At 41.4% G+C, this 24,667-nt stretch overlaps 2 protein-coding genes across 4 annotated transcripts in view; one reads left to right on the top strand and one right to left on the bottom strand.

The window, feature by feature from the left end:
* Window positions 1–4,207, bottom strand: part of LOC121511498 (leucine-rich repeat-containing protein 27-like) — a 29,599-nt gene extending 25,392 nt beyond the window's left edge. For both annotated transcript variants that reach the window (XM_041790232.1, XM_041790233.1), the window contains exons 1-4: window positions 4,096–4,207; window positions 2,122–2,356; window positions 1,831–1,961; window positions 1,463–1,521 (exon numbers count right to left, since the gene is read on the bottom strand). In XM_041790232.1, the coding sequence (XP_041646166.1) occupies window positions 1,463–1,521; window positions 1,831–1,961; window positions 2,122–2,355 (424 nt within the window). In that variant the 5' untranslated portion in view covers window position 2,356; window positions 4,096–4,207. The remainder of the gene's footprint in view (window positions 1–1,462; window positions 1,522–1,830; window positions 1,962–2,121; window positions 2,357–4,095) is intronic.
* A 10,016-nt stretch (window positions 4,208–14,223) lies between these two features.
* LOC121510899 (serine/threonine-protein kinase 32C-like) overlaps window positions 14,224–24,667 on the top strand; it is a 198,051-nt gene continuing 187,607 nt past the window's right edge. The window contains exon 1 of one of the 2 annotated variants that reach the window (XM_041789241.1): window positions 14,224–14,572. In XM_041789241.1, coding sequence (XP_041645175.1) covers window positions 14,491–14,572 — 82 coding nt within the window. In that variant the 5' untranslated portion in view covers window positions 14,224–14,490. Of the gene's footprint in view, window positions 14,573–18,508; window positions 18,558–24,667 lie in introns of those variants that run through there. The other variant, XM_041789242.1, reaches the window with a different exon arrangement.

Raw genomic sequence — 24,667 nt, 5'->3', positions numbered from 1 at the left:
TACACACCCATATACACATGTTTACACATTATACATGTATACACATATATACAAATACACATATACATATATATACATACATATACATACATAAACTCACACACACATTCTTTAATTCTGATTTAGATGCATTGATGTGTCTATGGCAATCCTACTGTTGCATTTGATAAGCAATAGATCACTATAGTTAAGTTTTATTTATCAATAATTTATTTCCATCAGCCTGGACAGCCTTCAAATCCCCTTAACATTAAACAAAGATATAGTGACATAATATCTCAATTCAGTAATCGTGTGTACTAAGACTAATGGAATCTGAAATCTAACTAGCTGGAATAAAGGTGCCACACCAAAACAGTAGTGAGAAGTTATTTTTTATTTACCTTTGAGATTAAAGTTGCTTTACATTGCTCTCTGTGGCAGTTGCTGCTGTGTTGTATTACCTCTTGTGTTGACATGTGTTCCTCCGTCATACAGTCTGCCCGGTTGTTATGTACTCTAGCTTTTTTATTCTCTAAATATTCTTTTTCTGTATTTTCCTCAGCTCGAGTGATTAAAGTCACTCACTGTAACACACAAAGATTACTACTCCAAAAATAACAGGACAACACATGTTAATGTACCCTACCACATTAAAAGCTCATTATGCAGCGATAGTGAGGCATTTTGGTCAGACATCACATAGTTGATGGCTTAAAAGCCCAAATAAATACACGAGAATACCACAGAAAGCAACATTACAATATCACTACAGAATAAAAGAAAATTATCTGACAAAAATCACAGCTGTTCATAAATAAACTAAAGTCACCCCTTTACCACGTTTTTCTATTAGATTAACACTGACCATATCAACAGCACTAATAAAACTGACAAAAGTCCATCATAGCTACGGCAACTTTAATCCCTGTATCGGTACTGAGCTTGAAACAAGCCTGCAATATATTGAGTTGTGGTAGTAAATTTGCTTCTGCGTGGGGAAATATCCAGGTCCTCTGACCTTGATAGCTGCGCCAGATAAAGGGCTCAGTCGTGACTCCAACATTTTCTCCTCCATTCAGTCATTTACCTGCACACATTACTACAGCTAGCTGGCTAGAGGTGCCGCAAGAGATAATGTCAGATTTGCCAGAGTTTGAAAAGGATTGCTCCTTTAATTAAAATGATATATAAAACAGAAAAGCAGAAAAAAAGACAAAAACCTCTTTAGGTTACTGTAAAATTATTGAATTATGAAAGCTACAAATTTAAGACTTTATAGTTTTGTATTGAAGATTTTGTAATACTTTTTAAAAGCCTAAATTCTGGCTAAATTGATTTATCAACTTTTTATATGTTTTAAGACCCCTGTGCACCCTGGTATTGCTGCTGGTGGTGACCTTATTTGCCTCCAGCAATTCTGATTGAATTATTACAAAAAAACATAAAGATGTTTTACTGGTAAGAGACGAACTCTACTCACCCAACTCTGCTGGAAGTTCTTGGATAGGATTTCCTTCCAGAAGTAAAGTTTTCAGACACCTACATGAACAGAATCACAGAATATACAATGTTTTCTGTTGATTGACTCTGATCAGGTTTAATGCTTAAACTGAACACGACAAAATTATAAAAAAATGAGCCCTAATCAAAAAGAACTTTATTTTAACACTCTTGGGAGTTAGGCAGTTAGTTTGCTCCTTAAAAATGACTCTGACACAAAAATTGAAATCTAAAAATGTTCTGAAATGTGACATTTAGAGGAACGAACATACTGTACTCCCATGGCAGCCGAGGGGCCTGGAATCAATCAGCAAAGCATTTCAAAGAACAGTTGCATAAGAAGCCTACCTGTGTGAGCCAATTTCAGCGGGGAGTGTTTCAATGCGGTTATCTCTGAGATCCAACCACTCCAGGTTAGGCAGGCTGAAGAACAATGACCCTGGTATGCTGGCTATCTGATTCCCTCTGAGATATAAATTCTGAAGATGATAAAATGAGCTTTTAGAATAATAAATAATACAGAAAAAAAGGAAACTGACATTTAAAATTGTATTGCCTAATAATACAGCTTTAAATTACTGCAGAATACATATGGAGCTATGTGGAGGTTGATAAATGCACGATGAAGCCCAAACTGACCTTTAGTTTGCTATTTTTCATAACACTGTCTGGGACATGTTTCAGATTAGTTCTGCTCAGGTCCAATATCTGTGCTGAATAATGCTCAGGGAGCTCTGGGGGCTCAGCATCCTCTGGCGTAATGCGAGGAGTCTGAGGTTTGTCAAATCTGTTCCCAAAGACAAAGCTCAGCTGCTGGTCAGGGACCTCCTGTTTTTCCTCCTCCTCCTTCTTCTCTTTCTGTACAGACGTCATTCTAGAAGTGATGCAGAGATGTTCAGTAAACACAGAGCACTGTTGACTGCTGTTCTGGTTTCCATTTACGGTAGCACTAAATGTCTGTCTGAAGATAAAAAAGGTTATGTCAAGATGCAATTAGGGTCCAGAACTAGTCTGTTCATCTTTTTAATGGCATTCATCGCATGCTTTATGTCCCTTTTAGTGCATTTTAGTTTAGGCCTTGCAACGTCGGCAGCCACAGTGATATGAAATACGTCCACCACCGCTCCTTAATGCCACTTTAAAATACTCACAGACAGCCCAGGAGACAAGTCAAAAGCCACCTACACTTTGTGTTGTCAAACATTGACTTTTTAAGTGCCCATTTATTTCCTTTTCAATCCATGACAAGTTCCTTTTTCTGTGGTAAAGTTGAGGTTCCTTGTGTTCTTTCAAACTAAAAGCAGGTCAGTTACCCTTAGTTTAAGACAGTACAACATTAAACAAAAACTGTTTCAAGGGCAAAACAGTGGAATTTCAAAATGTGACAGAAAGTGGTAGATTAATGAGATTCAACTACAGAAATTCTGAGATGATTAAATTTTTTTACCCTTTTTTACCCCAGTGATAAACAAAGACAAGAAGATAAATAAGAGGAAATTTTTAGAGAAAAACTTAAAATTACCTGTTATCATAGGAAAAAGTTAAAAAAAAAAAAAAAATAGGTGTATGAATTTTCACTCTGGGCCTCTTTATGAGTTTTTTCCATTTTTTCCCTAACCCCCAGGAAAGAGCTTCATGACCCAATCTTGGTCCAAATCTGCCATTTGAGAACCACTGATTTTAATCATATCTATAGAAACATGCACAATGAAAAAATCCAAGACAATGGCACCCATGGAGGGGACTCTCCCTATGTATGTATAAAAGGTTATTCTGAGTGACTTAAAAATGCATGTTTTTTTTTCATTTAGGTGATGAAACACTGAATTAAACTGACCTAGGTATAAATATTATGCTTTACTTTTAGCTCATTTGTTCTGCTTAATGCTACTGCTGTGATAGTCTCCTTCAAGAGAATTCACCTACACAAAGTGTATAAAAAATGACATTTTTAAAGTATTTTTAAACTGTAACATCTGCTATGTAACAATTTGTTAAGACCTTAAAATAAAAACAAAATGCTTAAAAAAGACATTGATCATTATTTAAATGCTTAAGACTGTGATAACTCCATTTAAAGAAATCCAATTAATAATATATCAAATAGATTAAATGCATAAAAAAACAAAGTTATTGCTCATTAATTACATATTCATGGCTGTCACAGTCCTCTGCGTTGTAATCAAATTGTCAAGTATTTGAAAATAGTTTAAATTGTTGTGTTTTTTACATTGCAAACATCAGTTGCAATTAAACTGGCAATTAAAGAGTTAACCCCCCCCCCCCCCCAACTAAACTGAATGGGGTCTGTCCTTTAGTTTAAAAAAATAATGCAAAAGAAGATGGACAAAATATCAATTTTGATTTATGAATGCTCCTATTTTTGGCCAGGAACATCCTCAGTCAGTGTAATAATGTCTTCTACATCATTTAAGAGTTAATAGAGACAATACCAACCCGAGTCTGTGTCTAGTGACCAGCATGATTCCTCTGCTTTGAATTACAAGCCTGTTTTACATTATTACGTTGGCTAGCTTTAACATTAGCTGAAGTTAGCAAAGGTTTAACAGCCAAGCAGCGTAACTTCTTTACAACAGTCCTGTTTGAACTCACCTGAAACTTTAATGAACACTGTCGTCGGTTGTTAACACCGCTCTATCTAAAGTAAACTGCGCGTAGAGCAAATAAAGTGCAAAATAAGAAGAATATCAGACAAACTTTTAACTGCCGCCTCAGGAGTTTGACATCGTAACTATGGTGACGAGGGCAACACCAACTACGGCAAGTGGCCACGTTCAAAAAAGAGAAACAGCTTCTGTTGTGTATCTTTCCAATTTAAGAAAAATAAGTTTTGTGTGAGCTTATGAAACACTAGAACAAAGTTTATCAGATTTCATTTAATTCCATTCAGTTGTGTATTATTAAGCTCCAGGAGTTAGATAAATGTGCTGGAGACAAAGTGTTAAATCCGTATTTTCCCCCTCAGTGAACCGGCACCGCCCACCCATCTCCTAATGAGATCCTGGACTGATCCACTGATGCTCATTTAAACCAGAACACAGCGCCGGATCTCTTCCCCGTAACGGCTGATGAAGCTCCGCTGATTGAGCTCATCTATCCCGGCTTCACCTGCTCTGAGTCCGCCCGCTCCTCTTTGTTGATATGCATGACAGTATCCGAAACGGAGACACATCGACTACAGTAACTGGCCAGCAACTGTCACAGACTCTCACAGGTGTCAAGGTAGAAAGAGCACTAAGAAGGAACTTCCGGTCGCTCCTGTCAAAATAAAAGGCTCTGTAAAAAATGTGCACAAATATTAAAAATTATGAAACGGCAACATTTTCTTGTTATATTATATTGTATTATATTATATTATATTATATTATATTATATTATATTATATTATATTATATTATAGACAAGATAAGCTTCAAACCCCTTTTAGGGAAATCTGCTAATACACTGATATAATAATCTGATAACAGAACAATAATACAGACAATTTTTTACTGCTTATTGTTTCACTGCTTTTTATAAAGGTATTGATAATGATTATTATTAGATATGCCAAATCTGAATTTTATACTTTGATATGAATTAGTCACAACATATCCTTAGGCTAACTGTTCCTATACCATAGCAACAGAAATAAAAGTCCTAGGCACCTTACTAGCCACATTTGTTTTGATCTGTTAGTGGACTTAAAGCTTTTTTTAATGGATATGAATTATTACAATATCAGAAAGTTCATCCTTTCCCAAACTTCCATGTGCTTTGGCCCAGTTTGAGAGCTGAAAATCTGGTGCGACCATAACATGAGACTAAAAGACTGACCTTTTAGTTATCATCTTTTGTTTCATAAACAGGGGATTTCAATGGAAGTGGTTTGCTTTCAGATACATCAACATTACTAGAAAAGTGTTTGTGGGGTCAAAATGTACATTAGGGCCGCACGCACTGACTGGGCCCTCACAACCTGGTGCATGTTGGAGTTTGGTGCTGATCAGGTTTATGGCAAAACTGCATGATAGGTTCCACAGTGATGTCTATCAGTCACAGAACAGCTATTAAATGCATGTCTTTTTACATCAAACATAAAAGGAGAGTACACGCTGTAAATGTCAGAGTTACTAACTTATGCCATTTAGAGCTGAATGGCAAAGGAACCAATAGGTGGTGCTATGGATGGTATTTTATGTTAAGATATGTTGATAAGGTTTGTGTTATCTGTATTATGTTATTCTGTTTTCTAATATTTATCTCTGTAAATGTACCTTGTGGCCCAAACTCTTCCCCAGAAGCATTAATGTCTCTGAGGACACTGATAAGTTCTTTAAACTGGGAAGCAAGTTGCAAAGTAGAACAAATAAAAGAGCGTCACCAGTTAATCCAACACCAGTTACACTGCGACACCAGGTGTTTACCACAGACAAAATACACGATAAAAAGGTAACTGTGGTGTTTATTTTGTATTGAATATTTTACTTTGTGGTACTTCCGGTTTCCGGAGCTGGTTGCTGGCTGTTAACTTGACTCTGTTTCTCCTGAGGCGTTCACCCTGCCCCCCTGGTGCTGTGGAGAGGCACACCTGCAGCGAATCCTCTAATCACACCTGCTATTTAAGACTGGCTGCAGCTCTCTACAGCGCCTGAGTCTTGTCTACATTACCTCACGGTAAACGTCGTCTCCGGGCTCCTTCTCGTGATCCTTCAGAGAAGTTCTTTGTGCTTTTGATGATTCCAGTGATCTCTAGTGTTTGCATTTTGTGTACTTTGTCGCTAACGTGCCTCTCCTCCTTTTTTCCAGTGCCTCCTGCTCAATTCACCACAGCCAGCTCCAGCACTCCCTCACTCCCTCCTGGACTCTTGGAATCCCCTTCCCTGGTGCACTTATCCTCACAATAAAACTGTTAAAACTGCTTCCGTCTCCGCACCTGAGTTCAACCCTTACACAAAACATCACAGAAGACTCAGGCCAGAAATGGACTCAGCGGAATCGGACACCCTCAAAACAGCCATCACCCACCAAGGACAACGCCTAGGACATCACGAGTCCATGTTAAAAGGTATCATGCAATCTCTTCAGACTCTCAACACCCAGGTCTCCACCATATCCGAGCAGTTACTCTCAGCCACTCAGCCTCACCACCCCACTCCTGAGCCTCCACCTGTCAGTGTTCAGCCACCCTCAGTAGATCCCTCACCTTCTCCTCCCCTCCCCCACTATAGAGAGCCTCATGTACCTCACCCTGATTTCTTCTCAGGAGAAATAGGTAGCGCTAGTGGGTTTTTGTTAAGATGTTCCCTTGTGTTTGACCAGCAGCCCCTGAGTTACCCACGGACAGGGCCAAGATAGCTTTTGTAATTAATTTGTTACGTGGGAAAGCCTCCGCTGGGCCACTTCTGTTTGGGAGAGAGAATCCCCAGTGTTAGCTTCTTACTCGTTATTTTCTAGTGAACTATGTCGGAGTTTTGATCATCACCTCCAGGGCCAAGAAGCAGCCAAACGTTTATTTTCCCTCTACCAAGGTAACCAATCAGTAGCTGATTTCTCCATTGATTTTCGTATTGTAGCCTCTGAGAGCGGGTGGGGGGAGACCGAGCTCAAAGGGGTTTTTCTTAAGAGTCTTTCTAGTGAGCTTAAGGATGAACTCGCTTCCCGGGATGAACCTGACTCCCTTGAGGGTTTAATTTCACTAGCCATTCGCATTGACAACCGTTTGAGAGAAAGACGCAGAGAGAGGAGTCAGCAAAGGCCCTCCAGCTCCCGCCCCGTAGCTCCCCCCTCTGGTCAGTCTGCTCTTCAGTCTCCTGAACACACTAGGTCTTCCCGTGACTTTTCCCCCACTCCTGTTGATGAACCCATGCAGTTAGGCCGCACCCGACTAACCCCCAGTGAGCGCCAAAGACGCTTTAACCTTAGACTGTGTATCTACTGTGGTCAGACAGGTCACTTTCTCGCTACTTGTCCCCAGACGCCAAAAGACAGGGCTCACCCGTGAACGAGGGCACTCGGGTGAGCCAGACCTCTTCCTCCTCTAGCCCTCCCCTGCGCATAGCCGTTCCCGCTAGTGTCCTCTGGGGGCGCGATTCCGTGCCCATTAGTGCGCTTGTTGACTCCGGAGCTGACGACAACTTTATTCAGGACACGTTAGCTCAACAGCTCCAACTCCCCCTTGAACCCTTACCGACTCCTAAGAACGTCACGGCCTTAGACGGCAGGTTGCTTGCTAAGGTTACTCACCGGACAGCCCCCATAACCCTCATTATCTCGGTAATCACAGTGAAAAATTCAGCTGTTTGTTATTCCGCCCCTCACGCCCCGTTGTTTTAGGTCTCCCCTGGCTCCAATTACATAATCCTCAGATCAATTGGAAAACCACTACCATAACCAATTGGAGCGTACACTGCCACTCTCACTGCTTGCGTTCAGCCAATCCACCGGTCAGTCGTCCTTCCGTCACTCCCACTCCTCCTGATTTATCCAATGTCCCTCAGGAATACCATGATTTAGCCCCGGTCTTCAGCAAGGACCTAGCCGTCTCTCTCCCTCCTCACCGTCCCTATGACTGTGCGATCGATTTGCTCCCTGGCGCGTCCCTGCCCAGTAGTCGCCTATACAACCTCTCCGCCCCGGAGAGGGAGGCCATGGAGACTTACATCCATGATTCGTTAGCCACAGGTCTCATCCGTCCCTCCTCGTCTCCTCTAGGAGCTGGTTTCTTTTTTGTCAAAAAGAAAGACTCCACACTCCGCCCCTGTATCGATTTCAGAGGACTTAATGACATCACGGTAAAAAACAAATACTCACTTCCCCTCATTGACCCCTCTTTCGAGCCTCTCTGTTCAGCCCAGGTCTTCAAGCTAGATTTAAGAAATGCCTATCACCTCATCAGAGTTAAAGAGGGAGACGAATGGAAAACAGCCTTTAAGACCCCTATTGGCCACTTCGAATACCAGGTCATGCCTTTTGGTCTCACTAACGCCCCTGCAGTTTTTCAGGCTCTCATTAATGATGTGCTCAGGGACATGCTCAATCGCTTCGTGTTCGTATATCTTGATGATATACTTATCTTCTCCAGGTCACTCCAGGAACACCAGCAACATGTTCGTTTAGTCCTCCAGAGGCTACTAGAGAACAGACTTTATGTCAAACCCGAGAAATGTGAGTTTCACACCCCATCAGTCAGTTTTCTAGGTTTTATCATTGCCCAGGGCCAATTACAACCCGATCCTGCTAAGATCAGAGCAGTCACTGATTGGCCCGTCCCAGGTAACCGTAAGGAACTCCAGCGATTTCTAGGCTTCGCAAACTTTTATAGAAGGTTCATTAGAGATTACAGTAGGGTGGCTGCTCCCCTCACTAGGCTCACCTCCCCTAGTTCCCCCTACCGGTGGTCACCTGAGGCTGCTGAGGCATTCACCAGGCTCAAGACTCTGTTCACGTCAGCTCCCGTCCTCAAGCACCCTGACTCCTCCCTCCAATTCGTGGAGGTGGACGCCTCGGAGACCGGAGCCGGGGCTGTTCTGTCGCAAAGAGACCCCGTTACGAAGAAGCTTCACCCTTGTGCCTTCTTCTCTCGTCGTTTGTCCCCGTCGGAGAGCAATTACGACGTGGGAAACCGAGAGCTGCTGGCTGTGGTGTGGGCACTACAAGAATGGAGGCACTGGCTGGAGGGCACGCGACAGCCCTCCATCATTTGGACTGACCACAAGAACCTCGCCTATCTGCGCACGGCGCGCAGACTCAACTCCCGTCAAGCCCGGTGGGCTCTTTTTCTCAGTCGTTTCCACTTCACCCTCTCCTACAGGCCAGGCTCCAGAAACACTAAACCTGATGCCCTTTCTCGTTTGGACTCCCCTTCTCGTGAGAGTGTTGAGCCGGACCTGATTCTTCCCCCCTCCTGTATCGTCGGTGCTGCCACATGGGACATCATCCAGGCAGTCAAAGACGCCCAGAAAGCCCAACCGGACCCCGGAACTGGACCCCAGACCGTCTTCTTCGTCCCGGACTCAGCTCGCTCTCCAGTGCTCCATTGGGCTCACGCATCAAAACTCACCTGCCACCCCGGTTTCCAGAGGACCCTCGGGTTCCTACAGCAGAGTTTCTGGTGGCCGGGCATGACCAGAGACACCCGTGAATTCGTGGCTGCTTGCTCCACCTGTGCCAGAGGAAAATCCTCTCATCAACCCCCTGCTGGCCTTCTGCGTCCCCTGTCCACTCCTGGTCGTCCCTGGTCGCACATAGCCTTGGACTTCGTCACCGGTCTCCCACCTTCTGAGGGAAACACAGTCATCCTGACTATAGTGGACCGGTTCTCCAAAGGCGTCCATTACGTCCCTCTCCCCAAGCTCCTCTGCCTTGGAGACGGCTCACCTGTTGGTCCTCCATGTCTTCCGTATCCATGGAATTCCTAGCGACCTCGTGTCGGACCGCGGACCCCAGTTTGTATCACGTGTATGGAAAGAGTTCTGCAAGGAGCTGGGGGCCACAGTCAGCCTATCCTCGGGGTACCACCCACAGAGCAACGGCCAGACTGAAAGGGCCAATCAGAGTCTGGAGGCGGCCTTACGTTGTGTTGCTGCCCATCATCCCTCTACCTGGAGCTCTCACCTCCCCTGGATTGAATATGCCCACAACTCTCTCACCTGCGCTGCTACCGGCATGTCTCCGTTCATGTGTTGCCTCGGGTATCAACCCCCCCTGTTTCCCGAACAGGAGATCTCGGTCTCCGTCCCTTCCGTGCAGCACCATCTCCAGCGTCAGAGAGGTGTGGCGGACAGCCAAGCGGCACTCTCGCGCACGGCCGAGCGCAATAAAAGACTGGCTGACGCCCACCGCACTCCTGCCCCGGAATATCTCCCTGGCCAGAAGGTCTGGCTCTCCTCCAGAGATCTACCCCTCGAGACAGAATCCAAGAAATTGACCCCCCGCTACGTTGGACCTTTTGAGATCACCAAAATCATCAATCCCTCGGCAGTACAGCTCAAACTTCCTGAATCCATGAAGATCCATCCCACCTTTCATGTGTCACTACTCAAGCCGGTCTCCTCCAGTGATCTGAGCCCTCCTACCGTCGCCCCTCCTCCCCCCCGGATCATCGATGACCATCCCGCCTTCACCGTTTCCAAGATCCTGGACGTTAGACCTCGAGGCCGGGGTTACCAGTTTCTGGTAGATTGGGAGGGGTACGGCCCGGAGGAGCGCTCCTGGATTTCCAGAAAACTAATTTTAGACGACAACCTTCTTCGGGATTTCTACAAGGCGCACCCGGACAAGCCTGGCAGGACGCCAGGAGGCGTCCGTTGAGAGGGGGGTACTGTGGTGTTTATTTTGTATTGAATATTTTACTTTGTGGTACTTCCGGTTTCCGGAGCTGGTTGCTGGCTGTTAACTTGACTCTGTTTCTCCTGAGGCGTTCACCCTGCCCCCCTGGTGCTGTGGAGAGGCACACCTGCAGCGAATCCTCTAATCACACCTGCTATTTAAGACTGGCTGCAGCTCTCTACAGCGCCTGAGTCTTGTCTACATTACCTCACGGTAAACGTCGTCTCCGGGCTCCTTCTCGTGATCCTTCAGAGAAGTTCTTTGTGCTTTTGATGATTCCAGTGATCTCTAGTGTTTGCATTTTGTGTACTTTGTCGCTAACGTGCCTCTCCTCCTTTTTTCCAGTGCCTCCTGCTCAATTCACCACAGCCAGCTCCAGCACTCCCTCACTCCCTCCTGGACTCTTGGAATCCCCTTCCCTGGTGCACTTATCCTCACAATAAAACTGTTAAAACTGCTTCCGTCTCCGCACCTGAGTTCAACCCTTACACAAAACATCACAGTAACATCGGTTCAAACTGCCCTGCTGTGTTTTGTTACTTCTGAGATGTAAGAAATAAAATATTATTAAGAATTTAATGAATATATAATGTGATTGGAAGTATACATTTTTCCATCATTTTTAGTTATTGTAAATGACCTGCAATACCTCTGGAGCCCACCAGTGGGCCCCAGCCCACACTCTGGGCAGGCCTGCCCACAGATTTGGCTGGCCCCCTGATAAAACCACAGAATGGGCACTGCTCAGTTGTGATCTATTGATAATGCCAATGCATTTGTGTTTGTTCAGTAGCATTGGTGCTAGCATCATGGCTAGCAGTAGAGTGGCCACTGTTATTTGCCACTTTATAGAAATTTTGCACTATTTTTTTTGTTGCCTCTTCCCTTCAGTGTTAATTTTGGCAGCTATTTTAAATTTTAGTCTTAGTGTTAGTCTTTAAATGAAACGTCTTTTAGTTTTAGTCACATTTTAGACATTTCTATCCTTTTAAGTTTTAGTCTAGTTTTAGTCCATAAAAAGTCCTCAGATTTTAGTCTTTACTTTTAGTCCAAGCATTTATTTTCTTGCCTAAATCTGGTACTAAATCATGGTAGTGTGTTCTCTACACCCTGCCAAACCTGGGGTCTCCTGCTTCCTACAGCTGAGAGGAAGAAAAGCTAGCAGCTGTAATGTTTTTGACAAATTTACCACCAGTGGAGAAATAGCACAAATTTTAAATGTTTGATAAATATTACATTACATTTTAGTCTAGTTTTTGTCATCTTGACAAATCATATATCTTTTTTTGTTAGTCTTAATCTAGTTTCGTCATGGAAAAACAGGCTGTCGAACATTTTTAGTCATTGTTATAGTTGATGAAATTAACACTGCTTCAGTTCTCTTGTTCCCTCTGTTGACCCGTTATTTCCTCTACTAACCCCCTTCACCCCTTTAAACACACATTTTTGCCAATTTTAACTACTTTCACCATTTGTGATGACTACTTTTGCCACTGTTAACCCATTTCTGCTACTTTTAAAATCACCTTCAGTTTCATTCTGTTTTCAAGAAAAGGGGTTGCCGTTTTTAAGAAGCTGATGAATGGTGCAACACATTTTGTTGCTTTGATAAGGGCAGCTATTATCCAGGTAAAAAAGTTATCACAGCTTAACTTTGCAGTGGATCATGATTTTGCTGACCCCAATTTAGTCCCCAATTTGGCTGGGCCCCAGAAAGCACTCTCCTTTACCCCCCTTATAGGCAGACTTGCTTTGGAAAGCACTGGTATCGATGGAAACACAGTCACTTCCTGCTGTCCAGAGTGACCGTGCTCCTGTTTGAGTGAAAGCAAGCTTAATGTTCAAATGTCAGTAAGGATCAGATGGTAGCTAAGCAATTCAATGCTATTGCATTGTGTTTTGAGCATCAAATAACTAAAAAGCTATGATTTACCAACCACATGGTCTTGTATCCTTAATTGATGAGTGAGCATAACAGAAGAGTTCTGTGTCTTTGGGTAAAAACTAGAGAGGATTAAAGCGGCCAAATGTCAGACTGCTACTGTGTTCCTACTGACTTCAAACTAGCAATTGCTCTGTAACATCAGGAGCTTTAGTCTACTTGCATATGAAAGTATTTTTCACACATTCATCAGCATATTAATGACGTTTTGAAGGTTTAAAATAAACTCAGGGTTAAAGTATTTACACATATAAGGTCACAGGATGGGGCCGTTTGTCCAGTTTGACTGAGAGTCTAACAGACACATACACACCTGAAACGTTTTTCATTTTATAATTTCAGATGCCAGTCCTAACTCTGAAATGCCGTATTTTTATGTACAACCCACTATTGGATTTGTGCTCTTGATAACCGTTAAACTGCTCCCTTTTCAGATTTGAGCTTTGAAATCATGAATGCCCCAGACTTTTCCATTTACCTCCATTCATTATATGGAATATTTATATATAGCCTATTGTTTTATTTCATAAAGTTTAAAAAGCCATAAAATTAAAAAAAATAATGAAGTATTGGTCCAATGACAGCCTTACTGCATGCATTTACAGAAGCCCTCACATATATTATCTACTCCGTTTTGCCTTGATAATGAGATAAATCAACTCACTGGAAAACAACTGTTGTTGTCCCATGATAACATGAAGTGAGAAAACCAGCGTTATCTTGAGATAATGACAAAAATAAGTCGATTCGCTATCACAGGAAAATGGAGTAAATAATACGTGTCAATATACGGCCTTTTAGGGCTTTCGTATTCATTACAGGTTCATGAATATTTTTCAAATAGGAAGGACATGTGAGGGACTTTAACACATTTTTCTTTATTTTCTGTACAGTTTTAAGCCTTACAATGTTGGCTGAGGCATAAGATTACGGGGAGAATTTAACCTATATATCTATTTACTGGCATAAATTCTTATGCATATTATATGTTTTTAATGTTCTGCTTTGGCTTTCTGAGTTGCCCTCAAAGCTGCTCTACTTCCTGTTTGATTTTCCAAGAAAAAAATTCATGTAACTCTGAGCCATTTAATTATATTGGTATGAACTTTCTTGTTGATATTGAAATCAATTTTTATTCTTAATTTCTATCTATTCATTTTTAAAATTTCGTGTTTTCTTAGAGAAGCCAAAGCAATTTTAACATATTTAATTAAACATACAGCATCTAGCCATCCATTATTGAAGTATTCCATGGTTTAAAAAAGCTGTCCCTTTAATTTTCACAACGAACACAACCCTGACAACAGCCTCTACTTATTTAAGGCGACTGCAGCGCCTTCGCCGTAGTTGTGAGCTTTTATTTTTACAGTCCACTTCCGGTGTCCTCCCTGCTGACTGCGTGTGTCTTCACTCTACTGTGACTCTCAGACCGACAAACAGAAGTCTCTGTGTTACTGGCAGGCTACGGAAGACAACTGAACACCAGCAGTGCCGAGTGGTCATATTTACCTCCAACTGTACCAAACCGAGCTGGGTTTTATTTCAGTTTTAGTTCTCCGATGGCTTAGAAGGAGTCTCACGTTCCCGGCTGAGTAAATAAAACGGATAAAAAAAAAACGGAATAACGGGCACGGTTCGGGTGAAATGTACGCTTCTGATTTGTGTCTTTTGAGGAGGGTGTCCAACACAGAGCTGTAGTTTCTCTTCAAGAGGCGAGGAATGCAATCTGAGCATCAATGTTTCACTGGGGCAAGTGGAAGAAGAGGATGGGAGCCAATAGTTCTTCAAAGAGACCCGTGTTCGACGAGAAGGAGGATGGTGAGTCCGCACCGAAAACCCGAGCTAAACACGGACTAGTTGAGAAGTTACAGCAGAGTTACAGTCAGCTGTGTGTCAAAGCTGAACATGAAGTGTCACACTAGCACTAGACTGTTGGCTGCAACGCTGACACGGAGTCAAAGGAAGTTGTCAAAGTTTTAGCAGGCGAGTTTGCTGTTAAAGTGTTGACAGATCGGCTGTTGTTGCTGTTTTTTTTTGTGCCTGACATCGCCGCTCTTCTGTCAGTTTGAATACCCAGAGGTAAAAAGCAGCAATGACTGCTGAACAGACAGAGTTTAAGTGGGAATGTGCCAGTGTGCAAGCAACGGCTGTCAGGATGTTTGATACTCGATGTCACGTGTTTGGAAAGATAGGCTACAGCAGCCCTTATTCTGGTTTAGTTCTCAGCTGATGGCTCAGGACCCAAGGCTGGATCTGGATCTGTTTTCAGCGGGCTGCAAATTTGTCCCTGGAAAACAATTGTAGCAAAAGTCGAAGATGTATGGAAGTCCAAAGTGGACATACACATATTTTATTTGGCTTGATTTTCCCAGTAAGAAAGAGCAGCTGTTGGTTGTGATATCTTGCCTTACTCATAATTTTATGTTGGGATATAAAAGCTGATTTTTCCATGATGATTTGGTGATTTCTCAAAGTCTACAAAACAACAAAAACTGACATGTAACAGCAAATCTGTGCATGCCCCCTCCCCTTTATTTTTAGGAGGTGTCCGGTTGAGAATCAGTGATCTCTGGTACTGAAAGCCTTGAAAAAGCTACAGATCTTCATCCATGTTCTCTTGCAGCAGCTTTTCTTTGAACATAGAAACAATCCAGGAGATGCAATATTATAAAACAGGTCTATATCTAGTTTAAGGGACCTCTATAGACATTTTCTATGCATTGTTTTGGTAATAAGGTTTTCAAAAGTCTTCATGCTTTGCTATACTTCATGTTTTGAATATACAGCACCTACAAAAAGTGTTCACCACCTTGGATAAAAGCAGAAATTCAACTGAATGAAGAAAAATACAGGAAACTCCTGCAGGAAAATCTTATTCAGTCTGCAAGAGAACTAGGAAAAGATTTAATTTCCAGTAGGACATCGACTGAAGCGTACAGCAGAAGCTACACAGAAATAGTCTAAAGACAACAAGGCGGAGTCAAAGCCCAGATCTCAGTCCAATAGAGAATTAGTGGCTGGACTTGAAAAGGGCTGTTCATGCCTGATTCCAATGCAACCTGACAAAGCTTGAGCATCTTTATAAAGAAGCATGGAGTAAAACTGCAGTGTCCAGATGTGCAAGCCTGGTTGAGACCTATCCACACAGACTCAGTGCTGTGATTGCATCTACTAATACTGACATGAAGGGAGTGAATATTTATGCAGTCATTTATCTAACATTACATATTTTTATTTAGTTGACATTACTTTGTAGAAATCTGTTTTCACCATGACATTAGAAGTCTTTATTTTTTGTTTTTTTTTTTCGTCAAAAAGCCCATTGATTTATAATATCAATGAAAGAGTTGAACATCCAAGGAGACAAGTACTTTCATAGGTACTGCATAGAATGTTATTTTAGTAAATAAGACTATTTAAAAGCACTGAAGCTCAAAAACTACTTCTATTTCAAAGGAAAGGTGTGTAGGAGAGAAGTCAATCCATCTGAAATGTGAGAAAATATCTTGCAAAATTTCTTAGTTGTTTAGCAATGGAAATGTTTCCATTGTTTTTGGTTCATTTAGACAATGTGTAGGAGTTTGCCTTCATTTTTGATTATTTAAACAAAATATTTCCATTTTTATTGCCAAAGTATAAAACAGGTATTGATATTTTTTATTTATTTAACCTGGAAAGCCTCATTGAGATCAATGATCAAACACTGATCAGCCAATCCCGAGTCACAGAGCACAAAGTCATGAGTCAAAAACATCTACAACCTGATGCATCCTCCTCAAAGATCTTCAATCTGCTTTTGAAAAGATTCAAAGAGAGCAGCTCCTCGCGACACAAAGTCTCCTGCAGCAGATTCAAGGCTGCAGAAGCAGCGTACCTGAAACTCTTTTTACACATTTCTGAACAGACCTTGGGTTAGATAGCAAAAGAAAGTCTTGTGACTGAGTCACAGAGAGAAGACTGTAGCTTCCAACACTTTTCACCTGAATTAAATCACACAAGTACCATGGAATCAGATTTAGTATAGTCTTATATATGAGGCGAGTAGTCAAAGAAGGCCAGGGGACTCAATCATACAGGGTACAATTATGAGTTAAAGACTTTAGATTTGTTAAAAACCTCAGTGCCCCATGGTACACAGAATCTAAAGATTTAAGGCATTGGGAAGATGCATGCATATGATAGATTATAATTGATTATTAGTAGTATCTGGTAAAATCTGCTAATGTTACTACTTAAAGTAACTAAAACACCCTAAAAGCTCATTTTCAATTAAAATTTAAACTATAAAATTGAATAAAATGCTGTAATACATGTATCTTTTGAAATTTGGAGAGTTTTTAAACATTTAAGTGGTTTTAAGTTTATTTTTATAAGATTTCAAGAGTTGAAAAAAGAGGTTGAGAATCCAGTTCACTCATTCAGCAACCTTTAAAAACAAGAAATTATCCATGGGTACATGGGAGTTATTTTTAATGCCATTGTATCTAGGAGAGAATGATTTGGAAAAATAATCTAATTGTCATTTTTACCTAATAATGTGATTTAATATGCAATTAGACATGCATTTAACAACAAAAACAAGAAATAATTCATTCTAAACTACAACCAACACAATATTAGATTAAACTAGGGCAGAGCAATTAAAAGAATAACAAATTGTGATGATTTTGCAAATTTGATATGAACTGTTGTTTTAGAGGGAATGATATTTTTTATGTAATTCTCATATTAGATAAGAAAAACATTCCAAATTGAAGAAAAAATGACTTTTTTTGTACTCCGTTCTAAAAATATAGCACTAGAATGATTGCCTATGTAATGCAAAACATCGTTTGATTTTTAAAAAGTTTCATATTTGTAACAGTCCTACTTGGTAGAAACACTAAAACATTATATTTGTGCAATTTGAAGGTTGTGCATTGTATTGTTTGCATTTTTTCGTAACTAAAGCGAGAAATTTTGTAATATTTTGTGTCACTGACATATTCTAGTTGCTGTGGTAGCCAAATATATATTACCATTGTTTTATTTGGACTGGTATGGCATGTAAATTAAACATTTTGTGTAGATTAAGTTTTCACTTTATAAAAAAAAGCAGAATTAGCATTCATCCAATCACACACAGCATTGATATCTGCTCCTGCTGTGAGAAAAAACCCTGTTAATGCCCAAATGAACCCTTTGAAATGTGAAACTATTTGAAGGCAGATATTTAATTGCATAATTAGGACAAGATTAGTGTCATCCATGGAAGTAATGTTAATTTATGATATCTTGTCAGTGTATGGGGTGTAAGCCTCTTGGATGTGCGCTCATTAAGCTGTATGATGGACTACAGAGCTATCATTAATGTGTCGGCCAAGTTACAGGCAAAACTTCAGCAAAAAACGAGGTCATTTCACTGCAGGCTACTGGTCATATGACTCTCCATGAATGTGTGTTTGCTACATGCTACAGCATACAAGTGAAATCAATAGAGGCTAATGCTGGCTAATGCCTCCTCGTCTTTGTCACTGACAGACTCAGATTGTTTCTCTAAGTGTCTGACAACATGACCCAGAAGGTTTCCTAAAAACCCGACCTAATTGCTGAACAGGAAGATGCCTGTTTTAACCACAAAATGCAGTAATTTTTCTCATTTTTAGCCACCAGATTCCACTGAAACCAAGCTCCACTCCTGCCTTTACCAGGTTGTTATTATATCACTTTGGTGTTTTATAAATTGAGTTTGAACTGAATGGGTTAATTTTTCAGCACCCAAGTGATGGATGCATCAGCAGACCACCAACTCCTGTCCTGTAAGGTAAAATTACTGCTGTGGTTCCTTTTTTTATATAGAAATACTACCTACTTTTTCTTTCTGTGTTTGGATCCTTTCTGTGTTAGACACTTTCACACGCTTTTAACTACACAAACATGTTTATGATGGCTGCTTTGTCTGTTTTGCTATGTGCACCCTCAAAAATTAACTTTACACAGACGTGAGGGCAGCAGGGGACAGGCAGAGACAGAGAGGATGTGACAGAGTCAACACAGACGCAGAGACAACAATGACAGACAGAAGGATCAAGTCAACAATTATCCACATCTGAGGGATGTGTCAATACTGCACAGAAGTCAACAGTAAACCCCTGTGCATGTATGTATTGTTTTATTCTTTAAATACAAAGGCTGTATGGACAAAAGTATTTGGTCACACCTGTTCATTATTGAATCCAGGTGTTTCAATCAGACCTGTTGCAGCAGGTGTACAAAATCAGACACCTAGCCATGCTGTCATTTGCCATGTGCAAATATTTGTGATACAAAACTAGTTGCTGGATATTCCCCAGTCAACTGTAAGTGACATTATTAGAAAGTGGAAGCGTTTAGAAGCAACAGCAACTCAGTAACGGAGTGGAAGAGCATGTAAAATCACAGAGTGGGATCAACAACTGCTAAGGTGCATGCTGCATTAAAGCTGCCAACACTACTGATTCCATAGCTGAAGTAGGGCTGGGTGATGTGGCCTAAAATTGATATCCTGATATATTTTTGCTCTATCCCGATACATGATATATATCGCAATATTTTGAAATGGCCTCTCAGCAGCTGTATTTAATTCAGCCCCAAATGACACTAGGTTGGGGCTATTGGATTTTTAATAAAATTGCAGAAAGTAAAAATCAATATAAAGTCAAATTTGGCAGTTTTATTTTGAAAAGGACTTTACTCAGTCTTTTACTAATACTTAAAAAATACATAAATCATGAAATACTTGGTATTTTACAGTGTATAGAAAGTCCCGAAATGTTTTCTGTGTTATGTTCACTATTGCTGACTATAAAATGATTATTTTCCTCATTAAGGGTGAAGCAAACCACAAAACTCACCAAATCTGCTTGCAGTAAATGGCCAAAACCCTGCAGTCTAGTCCTCCATTCAGGCTCACAGCTGTGATTGTATTAGTCCACTACCTGTGCTGATGAACGCTGAAACAGTATCTGACAAGTTCATAACATAAGAGTGTCTTTAGAGCTTATTCAATAAACTGTCCTGTGTGATCATGGGGGAAAAAGCTTGTCTGGAGGTGGAAACATTTTAACTACTTGTTGTCGGTGTTTTGAGCTGTTAGGCTGAGATAGGGCTCCGTAGTTGTGGAGATGTGGATCACATTTGTCCGTTGCTGGGCCGTCTTCTCTCTGACCTGTACGACTCTGGCAGGGAGTTTTCAGCAAAATGCTCGCGCCCAGGCAAATCTCGTATTCTGGGTTAAGTGTCTTTTCAACAACACTGGGCTCATGTCTTTAGCGATGTGTTGTGATACTGCCGCCATTATCTCGGAGTCATCTTGCGGCGTATTTTAACGAATACCGCGTGAGTTCCGCTTCTTCCTTTTCAAAGCTGAACGACTGCTCAACGCTGCAGATCCAGCGCTGTTTCTGTCTAAAGTTAGCTAACTCCCCGCTAACTAGCCACGCTGCTGTGTTTACCTTCCTCTCCCTTGCTTCTCACCGCTGACGCGCATGTGCAGAGGAGTCTTCTGGATTGGTGGAGGAGAAAGAGTAAGCTCGCTGCTGTGAGAGATGCGTTCAGGGACAATAGGAGAAGTGAAATTCCAGCGAGAAATTCATGCTGATGGCTCAAAACTTCCATATAATTTATACTCGATGTTAGCTATATAGTCATTTTAAACACTGTGGGTGGCAAAAGCCGGGATACATCGAGTATACTCGATATATCGCCCAGCCCTAAGCTGAAGACTTCTGAACTTCCACTTGCATTGATATAAGCTCAAAAACAGTGCGGCGGGAGCCTTATGGAATGGGTTTCCATGGCTAAGTAGCTACACGCCTCACATCACCAATGCCAAGTGTCGGACAGAGTGGTGTGGAGCACACCAACACTGGACTGTGGATCAGTGGAGAAGTGTTCTGTAGAGTGACCAATCATGCTTCTGTGTTTGGCAGTCAGATGGGCGAGTCTTGGTTTGGCGGATGCTGGGTTACCTTCCTAAATGCATTGTCCCAACTGTGAAGTTGGTGGAGGAGGGATCATGGTATGGGGCTGTTTTTTTTGTATTATTGCGATTTTAAACATTTTGCAATACAGTAAGTTTCACAATATGATAAATTGCGATATATCGCGATCTATAGCACTTTTTCAACTATTTAGCTGATTTAGCATTAGTCTTGCCCTCATGTTTGTCATTTTTCTGCAGTATTTTATTTTTATGTAGCACTTCTTGCTAACCTAATGTGTCATGTCCATCTCATTCATGCCCTGCTTTCATTCTAATGTCCTTCCCCTGGTGCTGGCACGTTTGTTGTACTAACTTTCTCCTGCTCTATGACCGTCTCCTCTGTCGACCTCACTGGACAAACAGTTGATTTTATTTTTCCATTATCATAGATGTCAGTTCATATTAGCAATTAATTAAAAAAATAGATACTTGATGGACGAAATGATCTATCACCAGACAAAATATCGGAATACTATGCTGTATCGATTTCTTCTCCCACCCCTAATGCTTCATACCAAGACATTTTGAACAATGCTACGCTTCCAACTTTGTGGCAATAATTTGAGGAAGGCCACATTTTTATTCCAACATGAATCTGTCCCATTGCACAAAGCAAGGACTATAAAGACATGGTTTAATGAGCCAGGCCTTCTCATCCACTGTCAGTGCCTGACCTCACAAATGCTCTGCAAAATGAATAGGCACAAATTCTCCAAAATGTTGTGGAAAGCATTTGAAGAAGAGTGGAGGCTGTGATAGCTGCAAAAGGGGGGCAACTCCATAAGTATTTGAAAACAATGTTGTTACAGTCCCAGTGGCCAGGAGTCCAAATACTTTTGTCCATAGTGTGTATCTTTTTGCTTAGAATAAAGACACACTCACACTAGAGTCATTTGATCTGTACTCCAAGCCCAATCAGGCCTGAGCATGGGAACATCATCACGTCTAAATATGACATCATAACTGAGAAAAGCACAGACATCATGACAGTAACTTCACTCATCTTTGCTTATTCAGAGTCATTTGGTCAGATATGACTCTGTAACACTCTGCCAAGTATTGACAAGTAGAGACACTACACTGAAGACACTGAAGGTTTTGGATATTTTGATCACATAAGAATTATTTTGAGGCAACTGAAGCCCTTTTCATGGCTGCAAGCTGAAACAAACTGCCAGAGCATTTCCAAACTTTAGTACCTATTAGATAATAAGTCCCGTAATGATATAATACAGGGTCAAAGATTTAAGTAAGGGAATTAAAGCTTTTTGTTTACAACCTCCGAGAGGAGTGTGCAGCTGTAATTCAGATTGCTATCAAAGGGAGTGGTTATTGAACGATCAGGAGAGGCCCGGCAGACCCTTTAAGTGATTCTGTGCTCTCAACCTTGCAGCAGATGATCACGTCGGTTTAGAGAGATGTTTTTGTGGCCGTACTGTTCACAGTTCAGGTTCTGTAGCTGCTCTGTGTGATTAATGGAGAAGCCTTGAGCTCTGGGCTGAACCTCTCAAGGTTGAGATGATGTTTCTGAAGAGAGACGAGGGAGAGAGACTGTACCATCTTTATTAACAGACAGAAGTCAGTGTACCCCTCCATCATCAATATGAGGCAGGTGCCACTTACACATGACCTCCTAAACACCAAGAACTGCTGCCAGCCCATTTCCGTGTGCTGTGTCAGGAGTCGATGTGGTTACATCAACAGCACCATCATCATGATCATTATCATCATGAGGATGCACAGATGCACACAGTAAAGGTGCCTTTGATTTTATTATTCAATGTTTCTGCTGAAAGGATTCACTAATGAAGCGTCCTTAAGTGCAGCAATGAAACATTTCTGCATAAAAATGTTGGGACAGAGTAAATGGAAGGGGATGCAAAAGGTCATACAGTGCCATGAAAAAGCGTTTGCCCCCTTTCTGATGTTTTTGCATATTTACATCAACCAAGTAAATAAAAAAATGCAGTTTCTGAATAATTATTTAATTTTTTAAGAGGGGACAAATCTGAACCTATCTGACCCTGTGTGAAAAAGTCATTGCTCCCTGAACCTAATAACTGGTTGTGCCACCCTTGGCAGCAGTAACTGAAATCAAGTGTTTGTGATAACTGATGATGAGTCTTTTGCATCACTGTGGAGGAATTTTGGCCCATTCTTCTTCACAGAATTGTTTTAACTCAGCCAATTGGATTAAGTCTGGACCCTGACTGGGCCACTCCAAAACCTTAATTATCCATATCCGGGTTTAATCCCTATCCTTCATTCAGTTTGTTTATTTCTGTGTATATTAAATACTTGTTGTAGGTGCAGAACAATATTTTAGCACTACAGTAACACAAAAAAACCTGAGACTAAGGTGTCAGTGAAGTAATAAACAACCACTCCTGCTTCTGTGAGATTCCACTGTAGGGTGCTGCTAGGTTTATACAGAGTGACGTAACAGCAGCTGTTTGTGGTTAAAAAATGACCTTCCTCTTAAAACGAAATGGAGTATCTGCTTTCTGACACTAAGAAGAACAATCTGAGCCTGTGAAAGCAACCTTCTGGAGTATTTACTAAACTTCTTGCACCTGTTAGTCATTTTAACCCTTAAATATCCAAACGCAAGCTTCAAGTGTGAATAAATACTGTACCTCATTCCCTTTAAAACCTGATTATTTTACCCATAGCCCTCATTAAGCACTCGTTCTGCACAGTAACTCGTCTGTGTAGAGCAGCTGCTTCTCTCTCACACTGTTCGTCTTTAAATGAGCCGCATGGCGCTGACATCATTGTGAGCGATCTGTGGATTCTGACTTTGACTCAGGGTGTCTCTTAGAAACTGAATGTGTTGGCGTCTTGGAGAGTAGCATATGGCCAACATTAGGCAGTAATAGTAGAGCAGCGTTTGGCTCAAAAGGCTGCAAACATAATCAAGCGGTCAGGTTGATGTCCATGCATGGCTGCCAGAAGGGCTTTTTTGGCACATACTTTGATTATCAAGGGAGGGCTGTGGAATTGATTGAGGTTCACATCCTGCTAGTTTCTGTTCTGCTTTTCTCACTGAAACACTCTGACAACAGCAATGAGGCTGGGGAATTAGTGTGGGATAAATGATGGTGAAGCTGGCCTGGTCCGTTGGACACTTTGTCTTTTGTCATCAGTTTTGGGACGTCTCTTCATCTCTTCTCTTTGGCTGCTGAATCGGTGACAGAGCTCTTTAAATTTTCAGATGTACTGTGGTCTCTCTCCAGGCTGGGAGCAGGAGCGCCATGAAGGCCCGCTGTCACAAAAAGTTTCCAGGCAATTAGCAGTTTAAAGTCGATGCCAGCCTTTTCAGGATTGACTGAGCAAAATATGCAGAACAAGAAGCAAAAGCTGAGTAAACCAGATCATAACTTTACACTCAGGCCATTGGCTAATGACGTGATGTAATGGCTGCATCCTAAGTCTAACCACTCTTAAGGGCTTATGATGCCAACATGAAGAGTTTCACTTTGTCAAAAATCACACATGACTAGTGGTTTTAAACATTTGTCTTTATTAGCTGTTATTTATACACATTCATTTATTGATATTTGGTGATGTGGCTGTTCTAGGATCCTCATGCTCTTCTGTGCACTTTTACAGAAAATGACATTGTAACATCAAACAAGAATGGCACATGTTCCTGCCTTTCCTGTGCCTACAAGGAAAGCCTGAGGCAGGGAGAGAAGCAGCAGAAACAGAGCAGAGCAGGCATCAGTGACAGCAGAATGTTATTTACTAAGTCAGAAGCAGGATAAAGGAGAAGCTGGGGTGGAGGAGGGTTGCAAAAAGCATAGCCAAGCTAGAGCATCTTAGATATGGCAGCATGAGTGTGATTAGCCAATAGCATGCTCAAAGCGAATCAGCTGGCTGTCAGCTGATTAGGGCTACAATAAATATTC

Source organism: Cheilinus undulatus, linkage group 6 (assembly GCF_018320785.1).
Source record: "Cheilinus undulatus linkage group 6, ASM1832078v1, whole genome shotgun sequence".
Classification (NCBI taxonomy): domain Eukaryota; kingdom Metazoa; phylum Chordata; class Actinopteri; order Labriformes; family Labridae; genus Cheilinus; species Cheilinus undulatus.
This window is presented reverse-complemented; position numbering and strand designations above follow the sequence as displayed.